We start from the raw sequence: 22748 nt of genomic DNA on the forward strand, positions 1-22748 counted from the left end.
AATTATGATTTTCTTTTTTTTTTTTTAACTTTTTTTTTTTATTATTATTATTATTTATTATTATAATATTATTGTATGAATTTTTTTTAAATTTGCACATTAAGTTTTTAAGTTTAATTTATGTTCTAGAAGAAGCTCACATAAAGCAACAGGTCAATGTTTTGCAATCTCTGCTAGCTGTTTTACTTTTTATAAAACCGGCTGAAAAACCGTAAAGACTTCTGGTTGGTGATAGGACCGTAAATACTTTTTGTAGCACATGAATATTTGAAAAGAAAAGTTTTTTTTACTTTCACGAACGATACGCAACTTTCATCTGGCTAAAATTGTTATGATATGGTTCCAAGAAAATACAGTTAATGTTCTTTTCCCATGGCCGGGTAATTTACCCAATTTAAACCTGATCGTAAACTGTGGGGTAAAACTAAAAGTAAACGTTCTAAACAGAACCCAACCTCACTATAAGATCTAATAAAATTCATAATAAAAGCTTGGTGTAGAGTTTTTAGCTGTGGAGTCAGGAATTTCTTGTTGCCTCGATCTTACGAAGAATTGAGGTTGTTTAAAATTTTAATGCATGTTTCATATTACAACTTTTTTCTATTTTTATGCCCACTTGTTGTTATCTTATAATTTATGGTATTATAAATTGTTTTCTAATAATAACTGTACACGCTCTGCAGCACAAAAACGTTGTTTTACAATAAACATTGGGTGATAAAATTTTTTTACATATGATTGTATATATAAAATTGAAGTGGGTTTGGTAAAAATTAAAGCTGTACAATCAATCTAAAGGAAACTTTTGCGTATAAAAATAGATACCTGTAATAGCCATCCAATTAATGCACAAAAGATGGACTTTAACAAATTTTCGTCAAATCACCAAACTTTGGTAATCAGACCTGAATATAACTCAAATGGTATTGTGAGAGACTACCTAGAATAGAAAAAAAACTTTTAAAGTAATAAAAAAAAATAGCGTTGTCCTCCACCATAAAGTTTTAAACGGGTTTCAAATTGTAAGTAATGTAGCACCAAAATCTGTTTTTGGTTTATGTCTGAACAAAGTTTACTTTAATACGATCTGCCAAATTTGGTTAAAATTGATATCAACCTTTATACTAATGAAAACAGAATGGTGAAAGTTATAAAAAAATTCAAATAGTTTAATAAGAATAAAATGAACAATATAACTTCCTGGTCATCTATTAGTCTCATAAAATTTAATTATGAAAAATGTAAACTACTTACAAGTTGACCAAAATAAAGTAAGTAATGCGTATGTAAATAAGTTTACTCATGAAAAGCAAAAACTTTAGGTATGATAAAAATTTTAGATAAGATAAAAGAACGTATAAATAGTTAGGCCTAAACGCAATAAAAGAACTTTATGCAATTCCCATACGCCCATATCTCAAATTTGCAGTTCAGCCTGGTCTTCCTTACCTTCAACGTAATATAAAGAACATTTAGAATATTAAAGCCAATCAACCTTTGTTATTGTTAGCAATGTAATGTCTTCATTTTTCTAGCATCTTCAATAAATCAACTGTATAAAACAAGGATGTGCAGAACAACGTCAGTGACGGATCCAGGGGATTGGGTATGCTTTCCCCTCTTCCCCTCCACCACCACCACCATCAGAATCTGCAAGTCCTAAAATATCACAGAAATAGAGGACCTTTTTTTTTTTTAGGAAACGCAAATGTGATACAAAACACAAAACTATTTTAACATCAGATTTAATCCCTTTTTCAAAATCGTATAGTTAGTGTAACAACTTAGTGTCAATTATAATGAATGCTGATTTGATAAATATTTTCAAATACAAACTGTGAAAATTTTAAGCTTGCAAAAGTTATTTTTTTATTAAAAACAGTGTTAGATTTTTCTATAAAAATGGATTTAGGTGTTTTAAGAGTTACTATAGATAGTTATATATTAAAAAATAAATATATATTTAAACCAATATATATCATATATGAATATATAAAAAAGTTGCTTTGTATTGTTATTTACTAAAAAAGATAGTTTTAATAATTCAAAAATAGCATTTTTTAAGTTTTTACCACAAATAGCAATTTTTTCCCCTGGTACCACCTTAGATAAACATTATTATTTTATGGATTGTGATGCTTTTTTAATGCAGTTACATATTGCTCACATAGAAATACTTGGTTAAACTTTTGAATTATTTATGGTGTTTCTCGGATCCTAGAAAAGTTATTTTTAGAATACAAATAGTTAATTTAGTTTTTTATTTTATTTCTTATTTTTTCAACTTTTTTAATTTAAAGTAACATTTGATAAAAACCAGCGTATCAAGATAACTGTTTACATCTAGTTTCAGAATGGTTATCCTATATTGAGAACATGGGGTTTTCGAAATGTGTTAAAAGTCTGTATTTTAAAAGACTGCCAAAAATTTGATGTATTCACAATTTTCAACGAATCAAAAAGACTTAGAATTCACTCAGGATACATTTTAAAAAACAAACTGGAAATTGTTTTTAAAGAAATGTTGGTCCATGAAACCACTGAAAAGAGAACTGCCAATCTTGAACTTTTGTTTTATGCAGTGGCTATCTCTTCAACAAGTATTTAGTCTGAGCGAGTTTTGCTGCTGGATTGTTGTTGATTGTTTGTGACAAAAATTTGATCCAGGATGAATGACAACCTAGGGGAGAGTGAGACACCATAAAACACTTTTGGTTTTTGTTTTGTAACTTCATTTTTAAACACGTTTTTTTTAAGCGATTAGTGCAATTTGTATACAAGTATTATACTTTCAAAATTAAATTCTTAAATTAACAAATTAAAAGAGGTCAAACTTGTAAAAATTTTTGGAGTAAAATTCGAATTTTGTATCAAGGTACCCCACCAGGGGTACCTTTATACAGTCTATGAGGCTCCATGAAACAGGGTGATAAAAAAATTATAAAATGTATGAAAGCAACACAAAAAATTTATATAAAAAAAAGAAGCAACTTTTTCTTAAGTCTTGTTATAGTATTTTAAAATTAATAATAGGAATCATGTTCATCACTTAATAAATCACTTTCTGAAACATTTTTTTTTTCTGATAAGATAAGATAAGATAAGTTATTTTTTATCTTACTTTTCTTTTCTTTTAATTCGAGTACAGTTTTTGTTTGTGTATCTGTTGCTATTACACTGCTAGCGTTCTCACGAGATTTTCTTTTATTTTTTTCTTCAGCGGCCTTTGGAAATGCTTTAAACTGAGAAGGGTTTACAAAGTTAATAACATCAGAATCGTTGGCTTGATTTGTTCTTGGCTAGGAACTAATAAAAGGCTCTTGAAGCTTTTCTGATGAGAATAACAAATTATTAGTATTCAGAGTTTCTTCAGTATTTTCTTGATATGTACTTGGATTGTTTCTATCAGAAACAACACTTCATAAAAAATCTGCTTCTGAAAATAAATTTTTGTCAAAAGAAAATACTCCACTTTTCCTAAATCTACTTTGAATGTTTGTTATAGTAAAACTTTTTTCATATGCGATGTTAACACAAGATGCAATTTCGTAAATAGTGATTTGCACTGCAGGATGCTTTAGAATCCAAGATTTTACAGCATCATTATAATAAACTTTGAATGGAGCAAATACAGAGACATCTAAGGGCTGCATTTTGTGACTACTATGTGGTGGTATAGTAAGAACAGTAACACCATTATTCTTTGCAAGATCAAGAACTTTTATAGATAAGTGTCACTCGTGATTATCAAATGTAAGTAGAGATGAATTATCCTATGACGAGAATGTTTTTGATATAAAATGTTAAACTACTTCTACAAATAACTCTGTATTCATCCATTCAGTTGGATTTGCAAAACCAAAAAATCCAAATGGTGCATTATTATGCATATGTTGCTTAAACTTTTTTGTCGGAATATCATTGCAGGTGATATGGTAACACCTGAGGCACTTATGAAAAACAACTTGTCACCAAAGCTTCACGCTTTCCACTTGTCACTGAGTTAACTTGCTTGATGCCTTTTTTAGTAATAATTTTATTATATCTTTGTACAGTAGTGGTTGCTGTTTCATATAGATTCCAAATGCAAAATCCATCACCAAACTTTAATTCCCTTAAAAATAGTACCACTAAATTAGTAAAAAAACTTTTGTCATTGTAATTATTGAAAGATGTCATTGTTGACAAAGAACATCCTTCTGGCATTCGAATGCTTAAAGAATTCCGCTTTAAAAACAAGTGCATCCATTCTACTCCAGCTTTCTCCTCTTTAACCCAGTTAATGGGAACTTTTAAATTATTTATTATAGCCATATCAAAAGCAATAGATCTTAAATTTACAACAGACTGTCCATTTGAGAGTAGGTAAAAACATATTGCTTCAAAAGATTTTCTTGCTCTTTAGTAAATGCTCTTCTTGTAGAAAAATTAGGTTTCATAGCTATGATTTCTCCTTCTTTTATTCCGTTTTTTCTTTTACCATATCTGTATACATAAAAACACACATTGAGAATTTGCTTTTAATTTCAAACTTATGCAAAGTTTCATTTTCTAAGTACAACAAAGTAGTACTTATTGGTGCAGAATATATTATCATCACTTACTTGCAAAGGGTGCTGTGATTAAGATTCATTTTTTCTGTAGCATTTCTCAATGAACACCCTCCTTTTAAAACAAATCAACAGCTACCTCCATTGAATTACTCGAGAAGGTTCCTTTACTAGTTTTTCTTACATAGCTCTTCATTCTAATCTAAAAATATTAAAGCAATAACAAAGAGGCTTTACAATTAATAAAAATTCAGTTCATGTTCATATCATGATTTAATATCACACTGAGCTTTAGTTTACATAGATTTTATATAATAATTGTAATCAGTATAAAAATATAAATTAAATGAATGTTAATCCTTCAACAAAAAAGGGTTAATAAAGCAAACTTATGTCTATGTAAACTTTTGTAACTTATGTTTATAGGACAAAATTAATTTTAAAACTACTTAAGTACATCACCATACTACATGCATAAATACTAAATAATGTAAAATTTATATTTTGCTATATAAACTTTGTTTAATGATCGACCAATATTTTACCAAGTTAGGTGAAACATTAAAGTATAGAATTCGATATTTCCCGCCGGGAACTAATTAAAGTATGCTTGACTATAGAGTAGTTTATAAAACGATAGATTAGTTTAGTTTTATGGTGCCCCACTAAAACCGTTTCATGGTACCTCATACGTTCTGATAGAATAAGGTGGCTGGTTTTTGTTTTTCAAAAAATCATTTTATTAAATGTTTTTGCCGCACTGAAGAGCTCATGAAATAAAGTTTACAAAATAGAAGCACATTCCAAAGAATAGAATAAAACAACCTAAAACAGTTCAAAAGATTTATAAATTACTTTGCAACAAAAAACACAAATTTGAACCTCTCGCAATATTATTGACATGTTCTGATTAAAATTAGAAGTTAAACAAAATATTTAGTAGTAACTAATTATCACTTAAAAGGATTTGTCACAATACTTTAGTATCGCTGTATTATTGCTTTGTTTCATGGTGCCCCAGACCTCATGGTGCCCCACTCTTCCCTACTTGATTTTCATAAAGCACATTTTTTTTATCAAGACAATTATTAATAGAGATTTTAAATAGAAATCTTATAAAAATATTATTTTTAAGTAAAAAAAAATTTAACTTAAGTTTCTTTAAATTTTTTATTTTACAGAAGCTCCACGAAATGAAATGCTTCATTTTCCAAAATTAGTTTAAAAATGGTTGACGAATTAAATTATCATTTCTTAAGTTCTGTTTATTTTTATTTTCTAAGGTATATAAATTATGGAAAGAAACTGGATTGGAGTTAGTTTAAAAATAAAATGTACAACGTTTTCTACTTAAATCCAATTAACAGAACGTCTTTTGGGGATTCATAAGACTTAATGTTAGAGGTTCATAAGACTCGAACATCACAAAATTAATATCAAAGTTTATAAAAATTAGTTTTCGAATATTATTTCATAATAAAATTATAAAACAAAATTGCCTATTTAATTTTTAAAAAAACTTTCAATTGACAACTTTGATAAAAAAATTATTAAAAAGCGAATGCATTTTTAGCAAAAAAATTTAATTAACTAAACTACTTTCAGAGTTCCCTTATTTAAAGTTTTAATAATATGGACAATTTTGAAATTTTTATTTGCAGAATCGTTATATATATTATTATAAATTATTTTATATTTAGAATAATTTAAAATAAAATATTTAAATAATGTAAAACAAAATATTTATTTGTTTAAATTAGAGAATTTAAACTTATTTTTGCAGTAAGTGGCAAATAAAACCATAAAAAAGAAATTTTGATGATTTAAGTGACAGTTATTTATATAAATATCATAAACGATAGATTTACTGAAATGAAAAAAATTCAAATCTTTCTATGTTTATACAACTTCAAAACTTAATAAAACTGTGATGATTTAACTAAATCTGCTAAACTATTACAACAGAATTACCCAGACATTTGAAAATTTATTTCCAGCCAAATTAGTTAACGAAATCATTTTTATTAAAACGATATCACAGAAACAGCTACAATAAAAGATTTAATCAAAATAATATAGAGTTTTAAGGAGTGAGATTTTACAGATGTAAATACTGCAATATTGCAATTGATAAAACTGCTTGTGCATTTGCTAGTGCAGAAAAATCCTTCTGCAAATTAAATAAATTTTAATAAATTTATATACTCAATCCCGATTGAGTATATAAATTTATTAAAAAAAATTTAATAAAACATGATGGTATTTTATTAATTGGATATAAGTAGCAAACGTTTTACAATTTATTTTTAAATGTAATAGAAAAAAATTTTTTGGGGAAAAAGCCCCGTCACTTTTTTGCAGAAGGGGGGTGGGAACAAATTTATAGTTACAGGTCTGGTTTACACACAATTTCTGCTTTTTTTTTTTTTATCGTTCAGTGACGCGTTGTTGTATAATCCATAAGTGACCGAAGTTATAGTATTTTAAAATTTCACTTACTTTAAAGAAAAGGAGTACTTCATATTTGAAAATTATTTTTTATTTTTCAAATATTATTAATTTGGCTACTCTTAATAATTTAGCGCTAAACTTGATCATTTTATTTTATACTTTGCTCATTTTAGTCTTCAAAAGTATGAAAAAAAAGTATGCATTATTCTAAAACTTTTGTTTTCAAAACTAAATATTTCAGTTTAAATAAACATTAATGATTTTTATGCACAAAGTGATATATTAATGACGAAGTGATTCTTATGCATGATGTTGACCAAACTTAGGCGATTATAGGGTAACAAGAAATAAAAATATAATTTGTTTTTTTTCTCCCTGTTTTCCCTTTGTTACATTTGTTGTAACTATGTTACATTTATTGTTTATATTTATACAATATATAAAATGTAAAAATATATACATACAAAGGAATATATCAATAAAAATAAAAAATAAAAAAATGCGTAAACTTAACAAAGACCCTGATGTCTTGTCGCAGAGAACCGTTTGGATTTGAACTTTTAATGTTAAAATTTTTTAAATTTTTTGTATTTGGGTGTTTGTGGTGATTTAGGTGATTGTAGTAATCTAATGGTTGAGTTAAGTTTATTGATGTTTTTTTTTTTATGGTTGTCACACATTTTCTTCTTGCACATTGCACACTTATGTATACAGTCATTCTATTTTGTGGGTAAACATTTTCAATATCGCAAATTGAATCTCATGTAAATAAAAGTATTTGTCTGTTTGAACTGATTTGGTTTGTCGTAAAAGTTCTTTTTTGTCCTTCATTTCGTTTTTCGACTGAGCAATATGTACAGGTCACATATACTCACATATACATATCATACATACAAAGATACAGGTACACATCTACATATACATATGTACACGCGTTCAAATAGACATATAGGTACGTACATACAAGCATATACAATACAATACAATATACATTGTACACGTAACTTTTTTTTTTTTTAAATGCTATATAATTATCCGTTCTATAACTGAAATATAAGTTTAAAATTTTTATTATAATAATAAAAATTAAGCATGATATATGCTATTATGAGAAAGTAAGGAAATTTACAACGAAAAAAGTGTAGAACATTGAGTCTGAATAATTCATGAAAACTCATGGTATGGGTAGAAAAACTATTTTTTATTAATTAAAAATGTAAAAGTATATTATCAATAGATAAAATGATTTTTTTAAGTTTTCTTTTTAATGCGTTAAAATTCCATTCATGAGAAAAGTCAAAATATTTCAAAACTATTTTATTCTAAAGAAAGGCTCCTTGAAAATGAAACACAAGATTTACCAAAGGTAGGATGCGAAAATTGTCGTCGAATAAAGTTATCATTTCGTAGATGGTACTTGTTTTTTTCTTTTAGTGAGTGCAGGTTATGAAAGGAAGTAGGGGAAACGTTGATTTTACATGTATACATAAAACATAAACAATAACAAACGTTAAGCTGATATAAAGTTAAAAAATTCATTTCAAGTAAGAGAGGCCTGGCATTAGTAAAACGATCTTTAAAAATTATAAGACGCGCAATGTGTTTCTGTTGACGATGGTGAGGTTCTAGTATACTTTTATTGACACTACCCTAAGCAATATAAGCGTAGTTGATATGGCAATGAATAAATGAATAATATAATTGCGTTAAAGTATGTTTATTTAAAAAACTTCTTGATTTGTATAATTTTGCTATAATTCTAGCAATTTTGTTATTTAGATTATTAACCTGATTTTTCCATTTAAGATTTTCATCAATGTAAATGCCTAAAAATTTTGTAGTTTTTGTTCGCTTTATTTCAATATTATCAATAAAAATAAGAGGCGGAATACTTAGAATTAATTTTTTTTTGGAGTTGGGTAGAAAAGCATCTATTTGGTTTTTTCTATGTTAATTGATAGCTTGTTTGATTTAAACCAATTAGAAATTTTAATAAGCTTGGTGTTCATATTGCTAAATAATATTGTAAGGTCATTGCTTGTTAAAATAAGATTAGTATCATCGACAAACATAATTGTCATTAGGTTCGAGGTTTTGTTGAGATCATTGATATATATATTAGGAAAAGTAAAGGCCCCATTGAGCCTTGTGGCTTTCCCAAGTTATATCTAATAGATTTGATGATTATGATGAGTCTATTTGAATAAACTGTTTGCGATTAGTTAAATAGTTCTTTAGTAATAATAAAGTGTTTCCAGTAATTCCATAATATTCTAGTTTATTATAAAGAATTTCATGATCTATAGTAACAAAAGCTTCGATTGATCTATGAAAATACCTAATGTATATTGCGATGTTTCAAAGAACCTAAAGAGTATATTTTTAATTATTTTATATGAATCAATAACAATATTTCCGTTTACATCGTCTTGACCAATTGCTTTATTAGCCTTAAGCATTTTGAAAGCAATCTCAAATTCATTAAAAGATACTTTAAATTTATTGAGAGAAGATATTTCAGAGGAAATCAAGTCTGTTTTAAGTAGATTGAATTACTCATTATAGAGATATTTTTGGCTAAATTCAGTATAAGTGATACAAAGAACTTATTTATTTAGTTTGCTACAACGTTAGGACTATACAAAAGCTCAGTATTTATTTTAGTTGCCTTTGGCAAAACATATATTTATATTTAACTGTTACAAGTGATTTCATTAACAAGCTCCCATTTTTGCTTAAAGTCGTTTTTGTATTTATCAAACAATTAGCTGTAATACTTTCTTTTAAAGTTTTTCTCTTCAATCCATAGAGCAAGATTCATAGCTGATGTACTATATTTTTTGACAATCAAGATGACTAAAAGTACATCTAAGATAATACTAGATGCGTGTGTGTTTGTGTGTGTGTGAGTGCAGAGCCGTGCATAGAATTTGGGGTCCCCGAGCATCTTTCACTTTGGTGGCCCAACCCCCTCCCACTCCCCCTGCCCCACCCGTTATTCACCAATTTGCCTTTTTGCTAATAATTTTTCAAATTTCTCTAGTAAAGCATTATGCCATAACTCAGGCGAGAACAATAATAGACGACAAAAATTGTCAAAACAGTTTTTTAACAATACTGTTAATTAAGTCTGATTCTTCCTCTGATAACGAAAAAAATTAACGATATATGGATGAATTTAAAAGTTGGAATGTTGTTAAACTGAAATGATTTCTACGAGCAAGTAGTATTCCTTTTGTTGAAAATTCTTCACGTTTATTATGTCAATAAACTTAAATTACCATAAAAAAAAACTGTACACGAAGACTCTGAAGAAATTTAATCCAGCTTTTTTTTTTTGTAGTTATTTTAGGTGCTCCCAGAAGTCCTTTCGGTCTTATCACAGAGCACCGCGGGAGAGCATTTAACAAGAAGTTCACGCCTCCTTCCGTACCAATGTCGCTTATTTGGCTCGAGCTGGCATCGAACCTCGGACCTCTGGGTTCTGATTCAGAACTCTAAACACTGCGCCACGGCTGCTCTGCTTTTATCAAATATTAAAATTAAAATCAAGTATTCATCTCCCCTATCCTTTTGAAATCAGAAACTGGGTGTTAGAAAAAGAATTAGTTATAAAATTAATACCAACCACGAACTATTCGGATATTAAAACTTATGCTTTTCTTACTCACAGCTCAAAAGCCTTAAAAGAAGGACTTTCTGTTTATTCTTCCAATCATGCAACCTCAGTAGTTTTTAACAGTTTATCAGATGCTGCAAAATTTTGTTAGCTAAAAGGAACTGTAGCCCTTCAAACAAAAAAAATAAATGTTGAAGAGTATAGAAATAAATAGTTTTTGTCATAATAATAAATAGTTTTTGTCTTTATTAGTATATATCCCATAAAAATATATTCCATATATCCATCATCCAGTATCAACACAAACGCGGAAGTGAACGGACGTGTATTTTCTTGCTGTTTGAAAAATAATTATATTATCATAAAAGACACAAACGATAAATTTGCAAGTTCTTGTTTATTTATAATTTAATATCATATATACGTTGTATTTTTATTAAATATGACTTTTATCAAAAAAGAAAACACCGAAGTCTCGATTATATTAGTTCGGGAAATATTTCAAGAAATGTTCCGTAAGCAACAAAAAGATATATTAGCGTTAAAAACTATTTAACAATCGAATCCATGGATTGCTAAAAGAAATTAGTAAATTAAAAGATACTTGTGAATATTTAAAAAAAGAAAACGAAAACCGAAATACCGATCTTAAAATAATTAACAATCAATTAATAAAATATGAAAAAACTCAAAAAGAAATCGAGGAAAGTCTAACGTTTTACCAAGATTGCAACGACAAAAAAGTTAGAGCGTTAGAAGAAAAGAAAAAAAAAAAAAGGAGCCTGAATTCAAACTTAGGATCAAATACAAACATGGGAGAGGACGAAAAAAAAAAAATTAGATAACAAGAAGATCGCCAAAGGCGAAATAATCTTCGAATCGAAGGAGTCAAAGAAAATGAAAATGAAAGATACAGAAATAAAAATAATAAACCTATTTGAAAACAATCTTAATGTAAAAGACGTAATCATAGAAAGAGCTCTTAGAACTGGTTCAATTTGCAATGTAAAGCCAAGAACAATTGTAATCAAATTACTTAACTTTAAAGACAAAGTAAAAATTTTAAAAAATGCCAATAAACTAAAAGGATCCGGAATTTATAAACGAGGATTTTTCGCTGGAAACGTCTTCGATAAGAAAAAACCTTCTCGAGGACAGCAGAACGCATAGGAAAAACGGTAAATATTCTGTTGTTAACTATGATAAGCTAATTGTAAGAGAATTTATTTAAAAAAATCATGTTAAATGATTTTCTAACATTTTATATATTAATTTTTGAATTTTAATATTTTAATAAAGACTTACTTTCGATTTTAAAATGGCTGATGAAATTGATTTATCAAACATAATTTTTAATTCATTTGAATCTAAAAAGTCAATACTTTTAAATAAATATTCTGATCCCGATATTAATTTTTATAACAATAACGAAATAATTAAAAATATTAACCCGTTATACTATAATCCAAATTCAAAAAAAAATTGATAACGGTATGGAGAAAAATTTGTTTTCAATACTTCATATTAATATAAGAAGTATTCAAAAAACTTTGAGTCGTTTAAACAGTTTTTATATAACATTGATATTAAATTTCAAATAATTTGTTTAAGTGAGACATGGTGTCACGATAAAAACACTGAAAACAATTCTAATTTTCATTTACCTAATTATAAAGTGATTCATCAAATAAGAGCATCGAATAAGGAAGGTGGGGGCTTGTGTATATACATAAAAAACTCAATATTATTCAAAGTTAAAACAGATTTAAGTTTAACCACAAATGATTACGAATCGTTATGCATTGAAGTCTTTAATAAAACCTCAACAAACATTGTCGTCCATGCTTTATACCGACCGCCCTCAGGAAATATCAAGGTATTTGAAAATCACATCAAAAATATAATTAAAAACAAATCATCTATAAATAAAACGGTTTATATTGTTGGTGATATCAATCTCAATATATTAGATTACGAAAAAAAAAAAGTTAAAATTTTCTTTAACATCATTTTTCAAAATAACTATATTCCACTAATCGATAAACCAACACGAATAACTAGGCAAAGTGCAACTTCTTTAGATCAAATTATTACAAATGAATTTATAAATACAAAAATAAGGACGGGAATATTTAAGTCTGAGATTTCTGATCACTTTCCGATTTTTATTTTATCCCAAAAAACCAGAAATGATGAGCAAAATGAAAAGAAAAAAATAATTAAAACACGTTTAGTAAACGAAGCTTCAATTAGTCATTTTCATAATCTTCTATCCTGTGTTAATTGGGATACCCTTCAACTTAATCTAAACACTAATAAAGCGTATAATATATTTCTCACTGAATTTCGTAATTTTTATAACAAGGCATTTCCAGTAGTTACTAAAGTAATCAAAACTAAAACACTTCTAAACCCCTGGATAACGAGGGGTATTCTTAAATCTTCTAAAAAAAACAACGTTTATATAATAAGTTTCTTAAAAAAAGAACTCTTAAAAATGAAAACAGTTATAAAAATTTTAAACGGCTGTTTGAATCAATTTTAAAGCGCTCAAAAAAAATTACTAATAATATTCCACGTTTTTTTGGAATCATTTTTGTGCTTTAATAATTGATCAGAATAGATCAATTATTAAAGCACAAAAATGATTCCAAAAAAACGTGGAATATTATTAGTGAGGTAATCGGAAAAAAAAATTATACAGAAATTTACTTCCTGACAATCTTAAGATAAATAATATTCGCATTATAAATAAATCCTTAGTAGCTGAAGCTCTAAATCAGTTTTTTGAAAATATAGGGTCTACTTTATCATCAAATATAGAAACTACTCAAGTAAGTTTTGATTCAAACTTAACCTCAACCAACACTAGATCTATGTGTAATTATAAACTTACAGAAAAATAATTATTAGACGCAGCCTCTTTATTAAAGCCTTAAGTTTAGGATTTGATGATATAAGTAGTAATGTCATTATCAAATCAATTAAACAAATCACAATTCCACTATTGCACATTTTTAATTTATCTTTACAGCAAGGTGTTTTTCCTGATAACCTAAAAATCGCAAAAGTCATTCCAATATTAAAAATAGGTGATCCTTCCGATGTTGCCAATTATAGACCAATCTCAATACTTTCTTGTTTTTCTAAAATATTAGAGCGGGTTATGTATAATAGACTATATTCTTTATAATAAACAGTTTGGGTTTAAATCTGGTCATTCCACAGAGCGTGAGTGATTGCATTCACTCATTTTGTTCATGATATATATAAATCATTTAATGAAGACAAGTATACCCTAGGGGTTTTCATTAATTTAAGTGCGGCCGTGGCGCAGTGGTTAGAGCGCTTGCTATATAAGCAGGAGATCCAGGTTCGAAACGAGCTCTGGACAAATTTTCGCGTCACGGTAAGGAAGGAGGCGAGAACTATCTGGTTAAATGTACTTCCGCGGTGCTCTGTGACAAGACCGTTAGGACTTCTTGGGGCACCTAAAATAAAAAAAAATTAAAAAAAAGTAAAAAAAGTAAAGCTTTTGATACAGTCAAGATTTAAATAAATTCTCTAACATCTTAAGCTCCATTTTGTTTGCTAATGATACCAACTTGTTTTATAAGTTTATTGTTTTAAACTGTAAATAAGGAACTTGAAAAATTAACCCAATGGTTTAAGTCAAACAAACTGTCTTTAAACATCAATAAAACTAAATACACTTTGTTCCATCGTCTTCATAAAAAAGCATATATTCCCCTAAAACTACCGGATCTGTTTATTGATAATAAACAAATAAAAAGAGAACCATCAATTAAGTTTTTAGGCGTGTTATTAGATGAAAATGTAACCTGGAAAGACCATATAGGACTAATTGAAAATAAAATATAAAAAAATTTGGGTATATTGTACAAAGCCAAACAGTTTTTAAATCTATGTTGTTTGAAAAACCTATACTTTTCTTTAATTCACTGCTACTTAAATTACGCAAACATTGCTTGGTGCAGCACTAACTCAACTAAAGTAAAAAAATTGCTGAGTAAACAAAAACATGCTATAAGGATAATCTCAAACGCAGATCGTTTCACTCACACTCGAACTATATTTAATGAACTCAATATTCTAAATGTATATAAATCAAACCTCTATCATGTTCTTATCTTTATGTTCAAACTTGATAAAAAAATATCCCTAATTTTATTTAATTCAATTTCTGAAAAAATAAGACACATATACCCTGCCAGATTTTCAAAAAACAATTATATTCAATCCAAAATATATAATTCAGTTACTAAATTCTCAATTGCAAACCGCGGTCCTAAACTGAGGAATACTATATTAAATAACAAACTGAAAACAAATTATTCTCTAAACCAATTCAAAACAAAAATTAAGCAATTGCTGATGGCAATTGAAAATGAATCAAATTTCTTCTAAAATTTTTAATTTTTCACTATATTTTACTATATTTATATATATTTTTTACTATATTATTTACGAACAATACTAACAATTAATTAACTTGTAATTAGATGTTATTGCAGTTTTTCAAACTTTAGATATTAATTTGTAATTATTGTAATTTTTTTTTTTATCTTTTGTTGTGTTTATTAATCTTATAGTTCCACGTAAAACTGCTTGTTAACTCTTATTAAAACAACATCAAGAATTGAGATTAACTCAAATATAATTATTTGTAAATTAAACCAGCTAAAATTATATTTTTTAGTTTATAATTTCTTACTTTACTAACCAATTCTTAAATTTAACTCTTTAAATTACTAAATATTTTGAAAGTCTTAAGGCTAAATATTGTAAAACATTTTATATTTTATGTATTTTTTGCATTTTCTTTGAAAATGTTATTTTATAATGATGCATTTTTCGGGGCCTAATAATAAGACTAATTTTGTCTTCTTCTAGCCCCAGTCATGTAAATTTTTCTTTTATTAGTTACGATTGTAAAATTTTTTTAATAACTGGCAAATACATAACATTAAAGTATGAATCAAGGGTGTGTTTAAATAAAAACGGAAGTATATTAAATGCAGAATGCAATTGTGTAGCCGATTTTGGAGAAAGCAGAAAACATTTATATTAAATTTTGTTATTGATTGTGGAAGAGCATGTGCGATTAGGAGAAAATGTAACTTGCACACCAGTAAAACAATAGCGGAGGACTAAAACACAGAATAGAAAATGACGTGAGCCAGATATAACAAAATATTTACATTAAAAAAGTCAAATCAAGCTTAGAAAATAATAATCTAAAACTCAGTCAATCTTTATACGATCCTCTTCCTTATTATTTAAAGCAGTCAGAGTTTACAAAGAAAGATTGAGAACCAGTTGCAGAAGCCACAGATGGAAAAAGTGCTGTAGTTTGACTCAAGCCAGATAAACAGTCAGAATACTTAATGAAAAATTACCTTCAAATACAATTAAAAACAAAGCGCTACCACCTACCATAGAAGAATATATAGCTCAAGTAGAATGTTCTAATGAAAATATATCAATAGCATTTAAATGTTAAAACTTTTTACGGATGTTTTAAATAACACTATCTCATGAAGAACTTATAAAAGAAGCTACGATATCTCAATCAAAAAGTTTTTTTTGGAAACCATATAGAGCTGGAACAATATTGTCATCTATTGCTCATGCAGTCATAGCAAAATTTGACAATGACTTGGAAGTGAAAAACAAAGAGGCAGCATTTAATTTATGCGCTCAAATTTTAGGTTACAAAAATAATACTTAAAGTAATTCAATTCAATAGGGTAACATGTTTGAGCCCCATGTTCATAAAAAATATGTGAGGGAAATGAAAAACGGTCATAAAAACTTTATACGTTACCAAACCGGACAAATTTTATTTTTTATTATTTCAAATTTTATTGTAGTGTTAATCATAACCCCTTATTTTGCAGCATACTCAGATGGTATAACAACTTTTACATGTTGTGGGTTTGGTTTGGTTGAAATTTAATGTCCATGGACATTCAGGCAAAAAAAAATATGTGAATATGCTCAAAGTGCTCAAAGTCTCTTAGAAAAAATATCTTATGCTAGCTCATACACACTGAAAAGTCATCAATATTGCACACAAATACAACACCAGTTATTTATAAGTGGCTACCCTCATGCTGATTACTATGTATGTTTAGCAATATTGTTACATATTTTTAGCAAGTGATCAAAACTATAAAAAAATTTATTCTGATCCCAGCTGTAACAAAAATGAACAAAAACTTCAGATATTTTTTACAAAGAATGTTTTCCCTGAATTAATTACTAATAAACTTGAGAAAAATGAAATAGTTCCCACAATCTAAATGATCTTATCAAAAAATGCGTTAATGATTCAGACAGTAAACAAGTTAATGAAAAATTAACAAATGACATCATAAACCTTGAGCAACAAAAAACATGGTAATGTGCTAAAAATTTATTGAAAAATTTTTTATTATGAGTATTCTGTGATGCTTTTGAAAAAAAAAAAAAAAAATAGAGAAAAACATTTTTTTAGTAGTAGCATATTTAATTTAAATCAGATTTAAATTCCTTTACAATTGAGAGTTGTAAACTACTTAAAACTCCACAAATAGCATATATGTAATCAATGAGATCTAGCATTGTTAGTGGTGACTCATTTTTACATATTCTAAATTCTTTAAGTCGTCAAATTGATTGCTCAACATGGACCCGTGATCTAGCAATTTCTTTGGCTGAGAGGACTTTTGCTCGTGTAAAATGTTGCCCTTTTTTTAAGAGGTGTACAAACCAATACCACTTTTTTTTAAAAAGCAAATCTTGGAAATTAAAGTCTTTATCAGCCAAGCAAATAGATCCTTCAAAAAACATACTAATAACATTGCAGTCCTCTTTAATATGTCTATCTGAAGCTTGGCTACCATAAGCTTTAAAGATAACAGTAAAAGAACTAGTTTTTGTAGTAAAAACTAGTTTTCTTAATGTGTTACAATTTTTTTAAGTACTAAATATTTGACTTTGTGCCTACGCATTTAATGGTTTCTAAATATTTTGCTCAGTGCAGTCTATTACACCTTCAATACTGTATATATTTGCAGAAAAATGCCTTGCTTTATTTAACAAATTTGTTTGTTTTTTTTGTTCAAAGAAAAAGAGGTTTAAACTCTTTTTCAAAATATGTAATCCAGGTCGTTAATATACTTGAGAATTAGAAATTGAAAATCTAAATGCTAGATCTATAATAGCCAAGTCTAATTGCAGGTTCATAAACATTAGCAGAATTTCATCCACACTTGTTATAGCGCGTTTTTTCCGCGGCTTTATTTCATTTTCGCTTCTAAATTTAAAAGATTGTGAAAATTTTCCCTTGAAATAACATATGTTTTCATTGTTTTTCTTTTCTCCACTAACAAAATACATAAATATTTGTTTTGTGCACCCAGTATAGAACTTTATCAATCTGTCCAAATGGTATAAACTATTCCAACTAAACTCTGTTTGTGGTACCAAAGAAAACTTACTCAGCAATCGTAAACGATGTTTTAATGACAAAGGTTTTTTGTGTATCCATAGGCTGAGTGTTTTCATTTGATAAAGATATTTTTTATTTTTATTATAATTAATTTCATTTTGATCTTGGTCATGATCATTTTGATAATGATTACCGCTAGGCTTAGCAACAAACTTTTTCTTCTTAAGCTGTGTTCTTTTTAATGAAGATTTTCAGTTTTTTAACTGTGAGGTAGGGATAAATATCAGTAGGTGGCCCACTTTAAAATGATTTGAACAAACTGGCGACTGAAGAGAAATTTTACAATAAATTCTAAAAAGTCTAATTTTTGAATTCCATTTAGGCAACATCTTAGTGTCCTTGCATCTCCAAAATTTTAGTTACAAAGTACCATTAAAACTGTTAATATATATGATATGGTCAATAATAATACATTTAACTATGTTAACAATACAATATATTTTGGCCTTTGATAACGTATTTATTTGGATTTATCTTCTATCGTTTTTGTAGTTTTGAACAATGCTATATCTAATTTTAACAATGCTATGTCTAATTTTAACGTTTAATTTACTTTGTTTTTCTTTATTTATTTCCTTTTACTTAAATGGTTGAAAATTATGTTTCGTTTGTTTGCGCCTCAGTTATCCCATAATGCTTTTGTTTGAAACTATTAACCTTTTAAAAAAGCAGGAAAAGATATTTAGCGACATCATAAGTGCAAATCTAAAAATAATAACAGATCGGCGCGACAAACTTGAAAACGAGTTCAATAAAAGCAAATCGAAGGTTATAATAATTGAAAAAGACATCAACAATATAAAGAAAAGTATCAACTTTCAGGAAGTAAATTTCTTGAAAAAAATATCGGTAACTAACAGTCTGATGGCCAGGGAAATTAACAATTTAAAATATATACATACAGACTTTGAAAATTGTTCACGCCGTAATAACCTAAGGATTGGTGGCTTAACTGAACTGCCCATGAAATCTTAGAATGAATGTGAAAAGAAAGTTAAAGATCTATTTAGAAACAAACTGGGAATCTCTAAAAACATGATAGTTGAAAGAGCTCACCGCATTGGGAAGATATACAGGCCCGTACGCATGATTTTTCGTGGGAGGGTGCGAAATTTGAAAAAGTGGACCATTTTTACAACATATCAAATATATTGCTTCCAAAATAATACGCAAATATAAACTTTATAATGACACACAAGCTTAATAAGCACCGACACTGAATTTGTGTAAAGTCAAATAATTTCTGTCAAAACAGATCGTAATTGTAGACGCCGAGGATATTTTTGTGAAAATATATCAACAATTTTCTCTTCGTCGATAACTTTACAATAGTGGATATGCATTAATGCAAGTGCAGAGAGTTTTTCTTGCTTCATACTTGCTCTCGAATATGTATGGAGCCTGTGCAATGCACTAGCACTACGTTTGCATTCGCAGCTGGTCGCTGGGATTGAACAATAAATTTTTAGAAGAGTGAAAATGTTTGGGAATAACTCTTCGTCGCATTCTTTTAATGCTTGCGCTGCAGTTGAAGGACATTCTTCCGGAGGTTTGTTTTGGAACCAATGCTTCCATTAAAACAACTCTTGGGGAAACAAATCAGCAGATGGTAAGTCTTTTGCATAAAGTTCGACAACATTTTGAAGAGATGCTCCTCCCTCTTCACAGAGAGTAGATGGTACAAGCCCCAACAGTTTAGAGGAGAGGATGGAAAGATCAGAAAATTGACTCTCCAACTCTGAGCTTATTTAGTTAAGGAATGGAATGGCGAGATTTTGCCGATAATACTCCTCAGGATTAATCGCAGGAGCATTGTTGCACATTATTTGACGTCTAATAGTCCTTGGCTTTGTTGGTTCGGTGTTGACAGAACGTGCCATTCGTTTGGCTTGGGTGTAGACACGCGAAAATTCTTCGTCCATGTTTCTTAAAATATCTTTATAAACAGACTTCACCTCACCAATTTCATGGTATGCTATGATGATATCCATAGTGCGGCCTTGTAATTTCACAGTTATTCCTTCCAAATGTGACAGGAATTGGTACATAGTCAAGAAACTTATAATAAAGTCAAAGTACGTAAGACTTGTCAGCAGTGAATTGGCATTGTCTCTGAATGTTGTATCCCATGTAACATTTGTGAAATCTTCTCCGCATGCATCTTTGTTCGCACCATAAGCAATATATTCCAGAGCGATAATTACGTAGCAGTATGCTTGATAAAAATGTCTGTATGAGTCATGCCGTGAAGACCACCTTGTTTTACATAGGTCAATCAGACCTTTTCTGGGTTTAGAAATGTCTGGTAATGCCTTCATGATGATTGATTGCAGAAGACTCTCGCGCTTTGGACTGGCAAGAAAAAACAGACAACAGTTCTTCAGTTTGGCATTGGTATTTCTTGTATTTGAAAGAGAACACGAATGGGCTATAACAAGATTAAGGCAATGTCCACTGCAGTGGACATATATCCTGCCTTTGGAGACTCATTCTTTATCTTTCTCTGAACACCTACATTATCACTGGACATATTTGCAGCTCCATCGTATCCTTGACCACGAATGTTTTTTAAATCGAGATTGGCGTCTTGCAGAAATTGAATCATGGTGCTAGCAATGACTTCTCCGGTGATTCTTGGAACATGGAGAAAAGATAAAAATTCTTCACAAATGTCTTTGTTTTGATCAACAAATCTAATGCAAAATGCAAGCTCTTCTCGATTATGGCTAGTCACCTCATCTGCAAGAATACTATAGAACGTAGCAGCATTTATTTCTTTAACCAAGTCACTACGGATGATATCGTATCCAATAGTTGTTATAATTTCGTTTTGAATACGCGGAGAGGTGTATTTCGCATTTCGATTACTGATACCATTATGGAAAAGACGCTGATGTAGGATTTCATCATGTTTCGCAATAATTTAGAACGCAGCCAAAAAGTTACCCGGGTTGTATTTTATTGAATTATCAGATGCCGACAATGTTTCTTGATCACCTCTCAGAGCAATCCACTGTCTTCCGCAGAAAAGGATTGCCTCAGCTATTGTATTTACGATGGGTCGATTCCTTTCTACGTTAATCTTTCTTTCTTCATCAAAACGAGTATCAAAGTTTTCAGTTGGTTTCTTGATTGAATTACAAAACGTCTCTGACAAAATCATTGCATCGCGGTGGCTTATTTTTGTTTGATGCTGTTTTGCCTTCTCGTCTAACTTATGAAACGCGGTAAATAGTTTATTTACGAATATTCCCAAATTCTGTCTTTTGGAGATAGGAATCATTACCGAACAATGGATGCAGTATGCGCCATTTATTAATGGACTGTAGATCATCCATTTGCAATCTGTCAAGTATCTTGCCTTAAATTGACGCTGACATTTGTGAAGAAATTGTGACGGAAAAATATATTCTAAAGGTGGCTTGAAGTGATTATTCAAGAGAAAGAACTTTCGACTATCATAGAGTGTCCTCATCGCCATACTCAATTCTTCATAATTCATTGTAGCATTCAATAATTTACCAACATCATTGGTGAAAGCGAGAGGTTTAAAATCTGATTGTTTAGTAGTACGAGATATTTTAGCGGGAGGACTATCAATAGAATCATGTTGTTTAGAAATTGCGGTATTAGTATTTGGTGCATTTTCATTGAGAGATTGATTATGACTTTCAATTTGTTTATTTGTACACCATCCATCTAGAGATTGACAAGTTTTAGCTGCTGATATTCGTTTTCTTTCTTTTTGCTCTTTGCGCCCCATAGTATATGAAGAGTGACTGAGTATGGTCAATTTCTTATAATAATAACTATGTAAATTTTTAAAAAATGAAATTATAAATATATCATATACTAATAATAGCAATGTAAATATAAAAATGAAAATATATTATCAGATAAAAATTTTTGCAATACCAGTAATTTTAGAAAAAATGCGGATGTACAGGATATATAGATATATATCATACACAATCAGGGGCGTCGCCTTGGAGGAGGTAGGGGGGAGTCTTTCCCTCCCAGAATCTAGAAAAGAGAAAAGCTGGGAATTTCCTTGCCACGAGTTGGGACAGTTGGGAAATCGGTGATAAAATCAAAAAATATTTTCTAGTTAAATAAAATTAAAATGTTTGCGAAAATTCATCAAAGATCTAATTCTTTTTTGACTTGGACAAATAAACTTTACGTTTATTAAACGGCTTAAGGCTGTTTTCCACAAGACGAAATAAATTGCGAAGTCATAACGAAGCGACCCACAGTGGGCCAGTAGGTGGACAAAATGGGAAAAATTTTAGTTGTCTAATCTTGAAAACCTATTTAATTTTATTATCTACATATATTAGGAGAAATCTATTGATAATTTATTTATATTAAATCCCTTAGTTACCAGGACTCTAAGCATTTGAATATTGAGATAAAATTAAAAAAAAAAAAATTATAAATAAGTAATTAACGGTGACATCAACGTTGTGTTATATTTCAATTACATCTACGTTTTTGAAACAAAAAATTAGTACATGTTATTCTAGAGTATTTAGAGATAAGAAAAACCAATGTGTGAAATAAATTTGTTATAGCATGTTATCTCAGTTATACTTTGAAAATCACAGATTAA

The 22748-nt window shown here is 28.8% G+C and overlaps 1 protein-coding gene and 1 pseudogene across 1 annotated transcript; both read right to left on the bottom strand.

Annotated features, from left to right (window-relative positions):
- Positions 1–19314: 19314 nt before the first annotated feature.
- Positions 19315–20595, bottom strand: LOC136090650 (52 kDa repressor of the inhibitor of the protein kinase-like; annotated as a pseudogene).
- On the bottom strand, positions 20565–21899 carry LOC136091081 (uncharacterized). The gene is made up of 2 exons (XM_065818065.1): positions 21174–21899; positions 20565–21026 (listed from the first exon to the last, which is right to left on the bottom strand). The coding sequence occupies exons 1-2, from the start codon at positions 21897–21899 to the stop codon at positions 20565–20567; spliced, it is 1188 nt and encodes a 395-aa protein (XP_065674137.1).
- Positions 21900–22748: the final 849 nt, after the last annotated feature.

Source organism: Hydra vulgaris, chromosome 14, assembly GCF_038396675.1.
Source record: "Hydra vulgaris chromosome 14, alternate assembly HydraT2T_AEP".
Taxonomy (NCBI): domain Eukaryota; kingdom Metazoa; phylum Cnidaria; class Hydrozoa; order Anthoathecata; family Hydridae; genus Hydra; species Hydra vulgaris.

Coding starts and splice junctions, on each gene's coding strand:
- LOC136091081 (XM_065818065.1), bottom strand. CDS start 21,899: ATGGGGCGCAAAGAGCAAAAAGAAAGAAAACGAATATCAGCAGCTAAA. Junction 21,027..21,173: donor TCGTAAATACAATAGCTGAG/GCAATCCTTTTC, acceptor ATCCTACATCAG/CGTCTTTTCCATAATGGTAT.